Source organism: Amphibalanus amphitrite, unplaced genomic scaffold (genome assembly GCF_019059575.1).
Source record: "Amphibalanus amphitrite isolate SeventyFive unplaced genomic scaffold, NRLGWU_Aamphi_draft 000044F_arrow, whole genome shotgun sequence".
Taxonomy (NCBI): domain Eukaryota; kingdom Metazoa; phylum Arthropoda; class Thecostraca; order Balanomorpha; family Balanidae; genus Amphibalanus; species Amphibalanus amphitrite.
The window spans coordinates 318,634-329,867 of record NW_024881540.1 but is presented as its reverse complement, the minus strand read 5'-3'; the positions used below and the strand labels follow the sequence as shown (position 1 = coordinate 329,867).

The following is an 11,234-nucleotide window of genomic DNA, read 5'->3' as shown; positions in this document are numbered from 1 at the left end:
AAACAACTGATGCAAATGTTCCCGCTTCTTGGACAAAAAAAAAATCATTGTATTAGCTAAGACAACCAAAGGTTGCATACATTTACCGAGCATCCATACGCACAAGACATTTATGTTACAAACAAGCACTCGCATCTGAGATGCAAAAGTTTACATCAAGCGTATCACCGCTACCTGGAAGCCCGCTTTCCTTGTCCCTTGGGCGGTGGTCCCTTGCCACGCAACCGACGCAGTCGCTTCATCTCGTCACTGAAGTCCCAATGCTCGTCACGGTACAGGCCCAGTTCTCGCAGATGGAGCATTAGATAGTAGGTCTCGCGAAAGCGAGGATAGTAGTCCACAAGTTGAGGATCTTTGTACCGTGGCTGTTCAGAAAGCAGCTGCATAACTTTGATTGACCTTTGGGAGTTAGCTGTAGGCACCATCTCGCCAAAAATGCGGCTGCTCAGTCGATTCATCCTTCGAGCATATTCAGTGGCATTCTTTGCCAGCTTGGCATAACTGTAGAAGCCAGATGTCATTGCCAACCTGCAGGCAAGAAATCATGTCATGCATAGGAATAAAAAAGCTATATTTTACAGAGTTTGTCATCTTTTGCCCCCAAAATTCTACAAAAGGTTTAATGTAGGGCTTTAAGCTTTAGTTTTAATTGTTTAAACATATATTTTGAATTCAACAAGGCTTCAGACTTCAATCACTAAATAAATTAAAGATGTTCTTTGAACTAAATTTGGTTCATCAACTTTGGACCTACAAAAACCTTATCAAATGCTGCAAGAAGCACATTAACTTATGCTTGCAAATCAACAGCACTTAAGGGACCCTCCCACCTTCAAAAACGTTAATGAATTGGCATGAAAGTGATGGCCCTCAGTTAACACGCGCACTGCAGCGGGTCTGAGCCGAACACGAAATGCAGGGGGGGGGGGTTGAAAACAACCCCCCCTGAGATCTCGAAAACGGCGCAACGTAGCGACAAGCGGTAAACGGCGTTGGATAGGTCGGGATGTTATCTAGAGGAAATACAAAGGTCATTTTTGTCCTAGGTCAAAAACGAGGTCACCAGAGGTCACCGAAGACAAAATGTTACGATTTTCACAACGGGAATTTCGCGGTAGTTTTTCTTGAATAACTCGTTACACAGAAGAGATAGAGAGTTGATTCGAACGCCATCGTTCTTAGCTCGTCAAGGCGCATCGAATGATATATAATATGACCTCGAAAGGTCAAGTTGAAAATTTGACCTCAGGTCAAGGTCATGACCTGACCGAAATAGGTCATGTTGCATATCATTCGATCCGCATTGACGAGACAAACACGATAAACGTCGAACGGAGTCTCTATCTCTATTCAATCTCAAGTTATTGAAGAAAAACCGTTGGTGACCTCAGGTGACCTCAGATGACCTGGAGGTCACCTTCCAAAGGTCACAAGTGATATACTTCGGCGAAATCACCAACAGGGACCTGTAATACTATGATCCTGAGCATATTGAAGTCATAGGATGGCATTCAGAGTAAGTTGAAATTTCTCCCATTGACTTATAATGGGCCGGTCGCAAAAATGACCTGACCTTAGGTCATCGATATAAAAATTCCGAGATATACAAATTGTAGCTCGTGATGCCCTTACTACTTCCTGCGGGTTTCAAGATCCTATCTCAACAACTGTGGGCTTGGTGGGATTGCAAACTTCGAAATTTACGTTCTGAGGTAGGGTCACTTGACCTGACCTGGTGACCTGACCATAGGTCACCTGGGGTCAAAATTTTCACTCAAGGTGCGCAACAGTTGGGAGAACAGGTATGCAAAATTTGGCGGCGCTGCGCGCCGCCGTTTTCTTGCGATCTGCGAAAAACCACAGGGGGGGGTTGAAAACAACCCCCCCCTGCAGTGCGCGTGTTAAGAAAGAGCAAAAACTAATATCTACCAAGATTCACCGAAAAATATTAACCAGTTTTCAAGATATTATACTTTTACTTTTGTTTACTTTTTAGGATCTGCACTGTTCCTAGCAACTTATTTGGAAGCAACAATTTGGCAGTTGAAAGTGCGGCACTTGTGCGCAAAGCAGCATATACCACCGCACATGCTACCTACCAAACATTTTAGTAAAAGATTTAAAATCGTTAGATCTGCGCTGATGTCACACATTCAGAGGGGCATTCTAATGCATTAGCCCCTCTGAATCAAAGTGCTGCAACTTTGAAATTAGATATTTTCAATTTGAGGCATTTCTCGATGTTGTGAGTGCTCAAACCGGTAAGTGTAAGCCAGGGACCACATTTTTACTATCTCAACCCAAAACTAATATTAAGGTGGGATGGTCACTTTAACAAAGTTTTAGATCCATGGTTTAAGCTTGTAGCTGAATCAGAATTATTTTACATTACAATTAGAAGTGTAGGGGTACCTAACAAAGAAGCAGGGAACTTCGTCAACTTTCCCGAGCTAGGGACGCTCCCCACTTACTCTTTATTGTAATTTATGATTGGTGATCTGAACCTAAAACTTGCCTCGTTCACAGTACAGGTGGGTTAAACTAAAAAATAAATAAAATATTAATTCATCATTGTCATTCTTGCCTTTGCTGGGAGAGCAGTGAGTGGAGCGCAGTCATGCCGAAAACAAAATTTTCGTACGTATCACACACTCCATTGATGGCGCAGAATGATGCTTCCATATTTTAGGTGTCTGAAGGTTTTTCTTGATAGGTTCCTTAGAATTTGATTCTTGTCAAATTTTGTACAAATAGTCAATCTTCAGTGCCCTGTGATCGCTTTTTTTCTAAAAATCATGCAGTACTGTTATCATCATGCGTGCACGCCCACGCATTTTTCGAAATTGACATTATGCTGCAGTGATGCTGCATATGCTCATGCAGCATTACGCAGCTTCAGTGAACGCTGTTTCACAAACGTGTTTCACCAGACCTTGACTTTGACAAATGTGAAGCATGTGGGCATTTATATTCTTTTTGGTGGCGACGAAAAATTTGATAGAGTTAGATCTATTCTGGGCGTAATTTCTTCGATAAATCGATCATATTCCAGCCATCACTGCAGCAAAAGCCTTTGCAGCTTATGTCGTGTCAATCGACTTTCACTGGCATGATATCGTCCACCTCTTGTCTAAGAATCAGAAAAGACTGCCTTCCGTTTTTCGAAACGGTTACAGTGGTTGGAGTAAGTAAATGCCAATTTCTTGTTTGTTTTGCCATGGTGGCTCCACCAAATCATTCAGTCATTTTATCGAAGTGTTGAGAAAGTTAAGTCTGTAAGCTTTTAGCTTTGACTCCTGAATTTTAGATTGATGATTGATCAACAAAGCCATTCAAATTGTCACACTTTTCAAGTTCTCGAAGCAATTTTGAATGTTTGTTGATGTATGATATACCCAAGTATGCTGTTTTACTGGCTTAAGAAGTTCTGAAATGGTGTCTTATGAGCAGACTACCCAGCCAAGTGGTTTTTATCTTAGAAGTCTGAAACCTTCTGGTTTCTGATTCCAGAGTTGGAGACTGGGACTTATCAGTTTATCACCTCAGATTCTTCAGTAGTAGGCATTGGAAATGGAATAGTGAATCCCTAGCTTTCACAAGTGTTTGGTGCTCAGCATATGCTGATGTCCTGTTCATATTGCCTTATACTCATATGTGAAATGGTATAGGAGCAGGAGAAAAGGAGTTACACATATTCTTCACCTTTTCTTTGTATGCTAGTTGCCATTTTATTGGCTATCTTCACCAGTGCTTCTCTTTTCAGCTCACAAAAGTCATTTGTAGCATACTAAACATAATGCTAGTCTTCATGTTGACCAGGATTATAGAGAAAAAACATTTTTTTCATGAGTATATGCTTTAGTAATTAGTTGGTGAATTTTAAGCTGTTGAAGTTTTGACACCATTTCAGTATACTTATATCTGATGTATTTATGTATCTATGGATAAAATGTATTTTAACAGTTGATTGGTTTGGCTACAACTTAAGCATTATGCAAGTGATTCTCATTGTAGAGTGATTCCATGGAAAAACCACATAGCTGCATTGGCACATCCCAACAGGTGATTTGGGGCACTGGTATGCTGAATGCTAAAAACAAATCGTATTCCAAAAATTTGAACTATCTTCATTATGTGTTACCATGTAGTTAAAATTGAACATTTTTAGAATGAATGCTTTTTTATTTTCTGTGCAAAATGACATTTTATTAATTTTGGAGGCTGCATGGAACACTTACTTCCTAATCGCCATCCGCCTTTCCTTTGATGTTTTTGCTTAGTTACATTGCCTCTACCTGCGTCAAAAGTTTTTTCGGACATGTCATTCTAGCCATCATTTCATTGTTGTTGTAATGGCACTGTTGGCAGGTGTGTGAGTGATCCGCGCTGGACCTGATCTGGTGGGCGGTACACGTCCTAAGGTGCCGCAACATGCCGAGAACCCGCCGCCGCGACTCGCCCGAGCGGCTCTATGAATCTCGCAGCCGGTCACGGTCCCGCTCGCGTCACCGGCACCGTCAGCCGGAGTCGTACCGTCACCGCGCCGAGCGGAGCCGCAGCCGGCGGCCGAGCCCGCCGCGCCGGCACCGGCTGCGCTCCTCGCGCCGGCAGCGCCGCTCGTCGTCGTCGCTGCGCCGCCGGCCGCACCGACGCCGCGAGCCGACCCGCTCGCCGTCCGTGGTGGACGACTCGGACGGCCACCTGGTGTACCGGGTCGGCGACCTGCTGCAGGGCCGCTACCGCATCCTCAGCACGCTCGGCGAGGGCACGTTCGGAAAGGTGGTGCAGGTACGCGACTCGCAGAGGGACCGCGTCAGCGCGCTCAAGATTATCAAGAACATTGACAAGTATCGTGAAGCTGCCAAACTGGAGATCAATGTTCTGGAGAGGCTCGCCTATAAGGGCTCGGCGGGCCGCCACCTCTGCGTCCAGATGCTGGACTGGTTCGACTACCATGGTCACATGTGCATCTCGTTTGAGATGCTCGGTCTCAGCGTGTTTGAATTTCTCAAGGATAACAACTACCAGCCGTACCCGATGCCGCATGTGCGACACATGGGCTACCAGCTGATTCAAGCGGTTCGCTTTCTGCACGAGAACAAGCTGACACATACTGACCTAAAGCCAGAGAATATCCTATTCGTCAACTCTGACTATGACATAGAGTACGACTCGCGACGGAAACGCGACGTGCGCCGGGTAAAGAACCCCGATATCAAGCTGATCGACTTCGGCAGTGCCACGTTCGACCACGAGCACCACTCGACGGTGGTCTCGACGCGCCACTACCGCGCCCCTGAGGTGATCCTGGAGCTGGGCTGGGCGCAGCCGTGCGACGTCTGGAGCATTGGCTGCATCTTGATCGAGCTGTACCTGGGCTACGCCCTGTTCCAGACGCACGACAACCGCGAGCACCTGGCCATGATGGAGCGCATCCTGGGCCCGCTGCCAGCTCGCATGGTTGAGCGCACCAAGACAAAGTACTTCTACCGCGGGAAGCTGGTCTGGAGCGAGAAGTCCTCGTCCGCCCGCTATGTGCGCGACAACTGCCGACCGCTGCGCCGTTTCGCGCGCTCCGACGAGGCCGAGCACCGCGAGCTGCTGGACGTGGTGGAGGCCTCGCTGGAGTACGACCCGGCGCGGCGGCCCACGCTCGCCCAGCTCATCCAGATGCCGTTCTTTAGCTCTGTCGACCCGCCCGCGGCGCCGGTGGCGGAGAAGGAGCGCACGTACAGTCTGTCCCGGTAACGGCGGCGCGGCGCACACAGAACCGGCCCGGCTGGCCAGCGGTGTTCGGCGTTGACATTGGTGTCCGGTCGGCTCCGGACCAGCAGTGTAGACACGCGATCCTCGACCGGTGTTCGAGCTTGACATGATATCGCTGGTGTGGAGCACTAGGTGTGAATGGTGTTCCCTGTTTGGAATCAAGTGCTGCTAACGTCTGTCTCGCGCCATGCTCGACGCTAGAACCTTTGTGCGTATTACGGGGAATGAATGAACTGTAGTTAGACGTAAAAAGGTTTAGAGGCGTCCGCGCTTTGAGTAAGTAAGACGTTCGGTGATAGCAACTGTGGGAGATCGTTGTTTCTGTATTGTATTTTCAATGGTGTTCCGATTCATGTGACTAGATAAGCCACTGCGAGTTGAGCTACACTTTCCCGGGCAAGGGTTCGCTCGGAGGCTCATGAGTTCTTCATTTCTGTCGTGGTGAGCGTATAACTTATTTGTCATTGCTGCGCAGCGCTGCCGTGTGGTACTTACGTGAGGTTGTGACGTCACCGTCACAACTTACTGCCAGCCGTGGACCGCTGTCATAACGCTCTGTTTGGCTTGATTGCTCGACTCATATCACCCGCATTCGGATGGGGTCCGGCCTGGTGGGCAGCTCACCCCCCGATCATCGACATTTTATCGTTGACGCTCTCTGAGTCGACTAGAAGCGAGTTTCTCTTTCCTTGCGCTCGCACGCGTACGGTCAATTGTGTATGTGTATGGTCAAATAAATTTTCTTGCGTAGGCATACAATGTTAGGAAAGATAATGCTAAATGTGCCTAAGACCTCTCATAAGGTCTTGCCTTAGATTTTTAGGGCCTTGCCTTAGACCAGGATGATCTAAGCTATTCCACCATAAAACGCGTCACGCGGACAATGGCGATGTCTGCCAAGAAGCAGCCTCCTCCCGAGACGAGACTGCTTCTTGATCTATAGCTTGGTGATCAGGCAAGATTGCTCGTTAGTTCGTTTTTGTTGGGACCCTGTTGGGAGCGAGCTCTTTCGGCCTGAAAAGGTCATTGCAGAGGCTATGGGAATTGGGATGATAGAATAGGGCGTAGACATCGGGCTGTGCGGGAGACCCGACAGTGCTCCGCGAAGACGAGACCGTCCCGGAGGTACCGGATTGCTCCGTTGGGACAGTCCGCCCGCCTCCCAAACGGTCACCCGGAGAGGATAATGGGTCCTGAAACGGAGCCGACCTCAACCACCGGTTGTCAGGTGGGGTAACCAGTAACCACCACCCCGGAAGGGGAGCGTGAGTTAGAATATGTACAAGATGACTCGGCTTTGTTTTTAGTTTTATTGGGCTAGGCATTTCGGTCTGACGTGACCCTGACCATTTCAGAGTCGAAAAGATGATAGGAGTTCGGAGAGACGTTGGTCTGGCCAGGCACCCCAGTGAGACACCGGGGCAGAGCCCATACAGTTGGACAGGCCGCCCACTGCCCAGAGTCTCCCCCCCCCCCTCCAGCAATCACTGCACCCGACTATTGGTGTCCTCCGATGGAGCTGCCCGTATGGGATAAAGTTGCCCGTCCAGTCCGGATCAGGGCCAGGGGGCTTGGGCGTGGAGGAGAGAGACTTGACCACGATTTGACTGTCCTGAGGTAAAGACCAGTAAAGACTGAACGGTGGTCACCCTATCATGCTCTATCCAGCCCGCCTCCAGGGCACTAAAGCTCTATCTATGGATATGGTCAGTGGTCACTCCAGTCAGTTACCTTTATGCCGGGATTCTTGGTTGGGTTGGCAGCAAAATTCCTGGGTAAGTTGGCAGCAAACTCCGGTTCAAAAATGGCGATATTGCGACGTTTCAAACGCAGGCTCCCCCGATGCCGGCGCCCGCAGTCACTTATCAATATAGAGAACCTAGAGGTTCAGTTTATGTTTTTATCAATCTTATTACCTCTTTTTTAAATGCCCTTATAATTTCAATGTGACACGACCCATAGTTAGGCTTTTTCTAGTAAGCATTGAAAGTATGTTTTTAGAACATTGGTATCTGCTGTAACATTTTCTCTTGCGGTTTGTGTCTGTTTCTGTGAAGTGTGTTGTTATGTAAGTGCATGCTGTTGATGCCAAAACAAGCTCATCAAACTTTTTCTTGCAATTTACTCATAAGAATGCATTCAAGTGATCATTTTGGCTCAACTTACAGTTACATGTTCCATTTTACCATATGCACTTTTTTCTAAGAACTGAATGATTTAATATTATTTGTATCACTGTCACCAACTGGTGGCTTGTCTGACAACATTATTATTTTTCCAGTTTTACATCATGTCTTCAAGTGAATCATCTTCTCCATCACTTCTTCATTCATTCATTGTAAGTACTAAGTTGTCTCAGCTGTTATGGTCTTGATAATATGGCAAAAATGCAACTCTCCATCCTCTCTCTCTCTCTCTCTCTCTCTCTCTCTCTCTCTCTCTCTCTCTCTCTCTCTCTCTCTCTCTCCCTCTCCCTCTCCCTCTCCCTCCCTCCCTCCCTCTCCCTCTCTCTCCCTCCCTCCCTCCCTCTCCCTCTCTCCCTCCCTCCCTCCCTCCCTCTCCCTCTCCCCTCCCTCTCCCTCTCCCTCTCTCTCTCTCTCTCTCCCTCTCTCTCTCTCTCTCCCTCTCCCTCTCTCTCTCTCTCTCTCTCTCTCTCTCTCTCTTTCTCCCTCTCCCTCCCTCCCTTTCTCTGCCTCCCTTCCATTTCCCTGCCCTCTCCATATTTGTCATCAAAGGAATTGGGTGAGTTTGCTGTGCTTGTGTGCAGGGCACGGTGCTCCGTTTGACCCTCGGGCCCGGTGTGTGCTATGGTTGACAGGCGGGCGGTGCAGCTGGTCTGACTGTGGATGTGTCACTGTTCCCGCTGGACACACTGAAGACCCGGCTGCAGTCAGCAGAGGGTCTGATGCGCTCTGGCGGTCTCCGTGGCCTCTACTCAGGAGTGGGCGCTGCCGCCACCGGATCCATACCGACCGGTGAGCAGCCAGCACACTCCGCTGTAAGACTTGAGTAAAAAAAAGGAAGCGATTTCTGGTCGTTTACAATAATCACCGACGACAAGCTGTGCCCTGTGACGATTATCACCGACTAATGTCTACATGATACTGGTTTGTCTTTCATCTGCAGCGGCGCTGTTCTTCATCACCTATGACGGGCTGGCGCGGCGTGCCTCGGAACGGTTGTCACCGGGCTGGCTGCCGGCAGCACAGGGAGCCGCCGCCGCTGCCGGCGAAACGGTAACGTCCTCGCGCGCACAATCAACTCACACTACGTGCGCTCGTACAGTCGGGCTGCGGCCTGCGGTAAGAGTAGTGGGTTACGTCGGTGGGTTTTTACTCAGCAATCGCTACCAGTAACTAACAGCTAACAGATTCCTTGCCTATGGAATAATTAGCCACTTTACTATTAATTGTGTACTAATCTGGGGCAGATCGGCTGAGCAGCACAACGGTTGTGGTGCTCAGCCGATCTGCCCCAGCTTAGTACACAATTAATAGCAAAGTGGCTGATTATTCCATAGGCAAGGTCAACCTTAAGTTGTATTGCTGAGCTGCCTGGTGTTGTGTTCTTTTAGTAGCCTGTGTTCTATCCCTGAACTTTGATGTGTGTTATACCTGACCCCAGCTCTTGTATCCCGTCCCTTTCAGGTAGCCGCCGTTGTGCGCGTGCCCGTTGAGGTGGTGAAGCAGCGGCGCCAGGCGCGTCCCGACGTCTCTGCTCGCCACATCATCACCACCACGCTGGCCGAGGAAGGCTTCGCAGGAATGTACCGCGGCTTCCTCACCACCGTGCTGCGGGAGGTGCCCTTCGCGATATTGCAGGTAAGCACGGTTGGCGTTTTGTATAGGCCTTCTTGTCAGGGCCCGGGTACTATAATTCACAGTGTGTTGGAACATAATCTATCGAGGTTAAACGTATCACTTCACACTTGGAGTGACGATGTGGAGATCGCATTCCGTTCTTCTTCATTGTGTCGCAGGAGGTTGGGGGAGGTCTTTAAAAAACATCCCTGAAGAAGCCTGGATCGATTGATATTCCTTTGAGTATGCCGACGGTTACAGTCTGGTACAGTAATGTGCTGTCAGTATCTGGCTGCCGCTGGCTGTTCGGTCACTTCGGTGTCATCGTCTGACCGGTCTGTCCGTCGGACCTCCGGCAGCTGCCGCTCTGGGAGGCGCTGAAGGCGGCTTGGGGAAGGCAGCGCGGCCGGCCCGTGGAGCCCTGGCAGTCGGGACTCTGCGGCGGCGTGGCAGGTAGGACGACAGGTTACTAAGGGAAGGACAATAGACCGGGGTCTGGATTGAGCCGAAAGTATCGTACTGAACACAATACGTCTAGTACGTTCTTATATGCATATTTTCAATGAAAACTCGGAGATTTCACGTCTTTCTCTAATGGTCAATCAAACCGATTTTAACTTGATATTTGTTATATTGTATTTAGATTGTTTCGTTTAGCCTTCTCCCCTCCTATTTAAAGACATAACTTGTCAGCTACCGGGCTGGATCCGAGATTATTGAACCGTGTTGTGCCAGTTACTGAGCGTGTGCCGTGGTGCGGCAGGCGGCGTGTCGGCGGCCATCACCACCCCACTGGACGTGGCCAAGACGCGCATCATGCTGGCCGACCGGCACAGCCAGCTGGCGTCCGGGGGCCTGGTGGCCGCGCTGCGCATCATCCGACAGGAGAACGGCCTCGCCGGGTGAGTGAACCAAGTCCCCGTGATTCCAGAGCTATAATTGTAGGCCGGCAGGCTGTCTTGGAACCCACCGTTCACAGATCTAAGCAAAAAAGCCCCCAAACACTCGCTGACATCGAGTTTCAAGGGCGCCCGGAATTGGCACCGGTTATCGACCTTGAACTCGCGTGCGTTGTTCACTAAACCAACTCATAGTCCACTTACTTGTAAGTTGTAACTTAGAATCGGAACTTATTTCCACAATGCTCTCCACAATATTTACCAATCAATATCTCGTTCAACAATCCCTGCCATTGCTAACCGTTTTGTCTGGTTTGTTGGCAGGCTGTTCGCTGGTGTAGTGCCCCGCGTCTTGTGGATCTCTACAGGTGGATCAGTGTTCTTCGGCTCGTACTCGCTTGTGATGCGCCTAATCAGCTGACCACCCGCAGCCTCGTTTTAGGCTAGTCTTGTCGGCCCCTCCACCGGTCGTTAAACCAGTGCAATGCAGCTGAGTCATTTGTGGACTTGTGTAGCTGCTCAGTGATCCAGCAGATTTGCTGGGTTTAGCATTTTGTGATCATAGACTTATCTGCGTGTTTTTGTCGCAGCGATATTGTGTTCATTTGCCTGTCATCACAATGGTCAGCAGTGCGATACGCTTACGATGTTCTACAGTGTTGTGTCAGTCACGTGCAAGGCAGCGACCATAAGCAAATCAAATACGAACTTCTTGTCCTTGGTATTTGATGCTACCATGCGAGCCCACACTCACACGCACACGACTGGG

The 11,234-nt window shown here is 49.1% G+C and overlaps 2 protein-coding genes and 1 long non-coding RNA gene across 6 annotated transcripts; 2 read left to right on the top strand and 1 right to left on the bottom strand.

The window, feature by feature from the left end:
* Window positions 1-10: 10 nt before the first annotated feature.
* LOC122377407 lies at window positions 11-2,602 on the bottom strand. Its single transcript, XR_006255858.1, has 2 exons — window positions 2,472-2,602; window positions 11-528 (listed from the first exon to the last, which is right to left on the bottom strand). It is a non-coding gene; the product is annotated as an uncharacterized LOC122377407 (long non-coding RNA).
* On the top strand, window positions 2,235-6,525 carry LOC122377404 (dual specificity protein kinase CLK2-like). 3 transcript variants are annotated; one of them, XM_043357404.1, is made up of 3 exons: window positions 2,956-3,184; window positions 3,764-4,062; window positions 4,369-6,525. In XM_043357404.1, the coding sequence occupies exon 3, from the start codon at window positions 4,432-4,434 to the stop codon at window positions 5,746-5,748; it is 1,317 nt and encodes a 438-aa protein (XP_043213339.1). In that variant the 5' UTR covers window positions 2,956-3,184; window positions 3,764-4,062; window positions 4,369-4,431; the 3' UTR covers window positions 5,749-6,525. The 3 variants fall into 3 exon arrangements, with proteins under 3 accessions (XP_043213340.1, XP_043213338.1, XP_043213339.1); XM_043357405.1 differs by lacking the exons at window positions 2,956-3,184; window positions 3,764-4,062 and adding an exon at window positions 2,235-2,261; XM_043357403.1 differs by lacking the exon at window positions 3,764-4,062 and having other exon boundaries at window positions 2,872-3,184.
* Window positions 6,526-7,572: 1,047 nt separating this feature from the next.
* On the top strand, window positions 7,573-11,179 carry LOC122377405 (S-adenosylmethionine mitochondrial carrier protein-like). Of its 2 annotated transcripts, none has more exons than XM_043357407.1 (8): window positions 7,573-7,742; window positions 8,048-8,104; window positions 8,585-8,741; window positions 8,893-9,002; window positions 9,414-9,587; window positions 9,926-10,019; window positions 10,330-10,468; window positions 10,790-11,179. In XM_043357407.1, the coding sequence occupies exons 2-8, from the start codon at window positions 8,057-8,059 to the stop codon at window positions 10,884-10,886; spliced, it is 819 nt and encodes a 272-aa protein (XP_043213342.1). In that variant the 5' UTR covers window positions 7,573-7,742; window positions 8,048-8,056; the 3' UTR covers window positions 10,887-11,179. The 2 variants fall into 2 exon arrangements, with proteins under 2 accessions (XP_043213342.1, XP_043213343.1); XM_043357408.1 differs by having other exon boundaries at window positions 7,623-7,755.
* The last annotated feature ends 55 nt before the right edge of the window (window positions 11,180-11,234 follow it).

What these genes read in the sequence shown, in the direction of transcription:
- LOC122377404 (XM_043357405.1), top strand. Translation starts at nt 4,432, where the DNA reads ATGCCGAGAACCCGCCGCCGCGACTCGCCCGAGCGGCTCTATGAATCT.
- LOC122377405 (XM_043357407.1), top strand. Translation starts at nt 8,057, where the DNA reads ATGTCTTCAAGTGAATCATCTTCTCCATCACTTCTTCATTCATTCATT. An exon ending in TGCCCTTCGCGATATTGCAG is followed by an intron (nt 9,588 to 9,925) that starts GTAAGCACGGTT and finishes GACCTCCGGCAG; the next exon opens with CTGCCGCTCTGGGAGGCGCT. An exon ending in CAGGAGAACGGCCTCGCCGG is followed by an intron (nt 10,469 to 10,789) that starts GTGAGTGAACCA and finishes GTTTGTTGGCAG; the next exon opens with GCTGTTCGCTGGTGTAGTGC.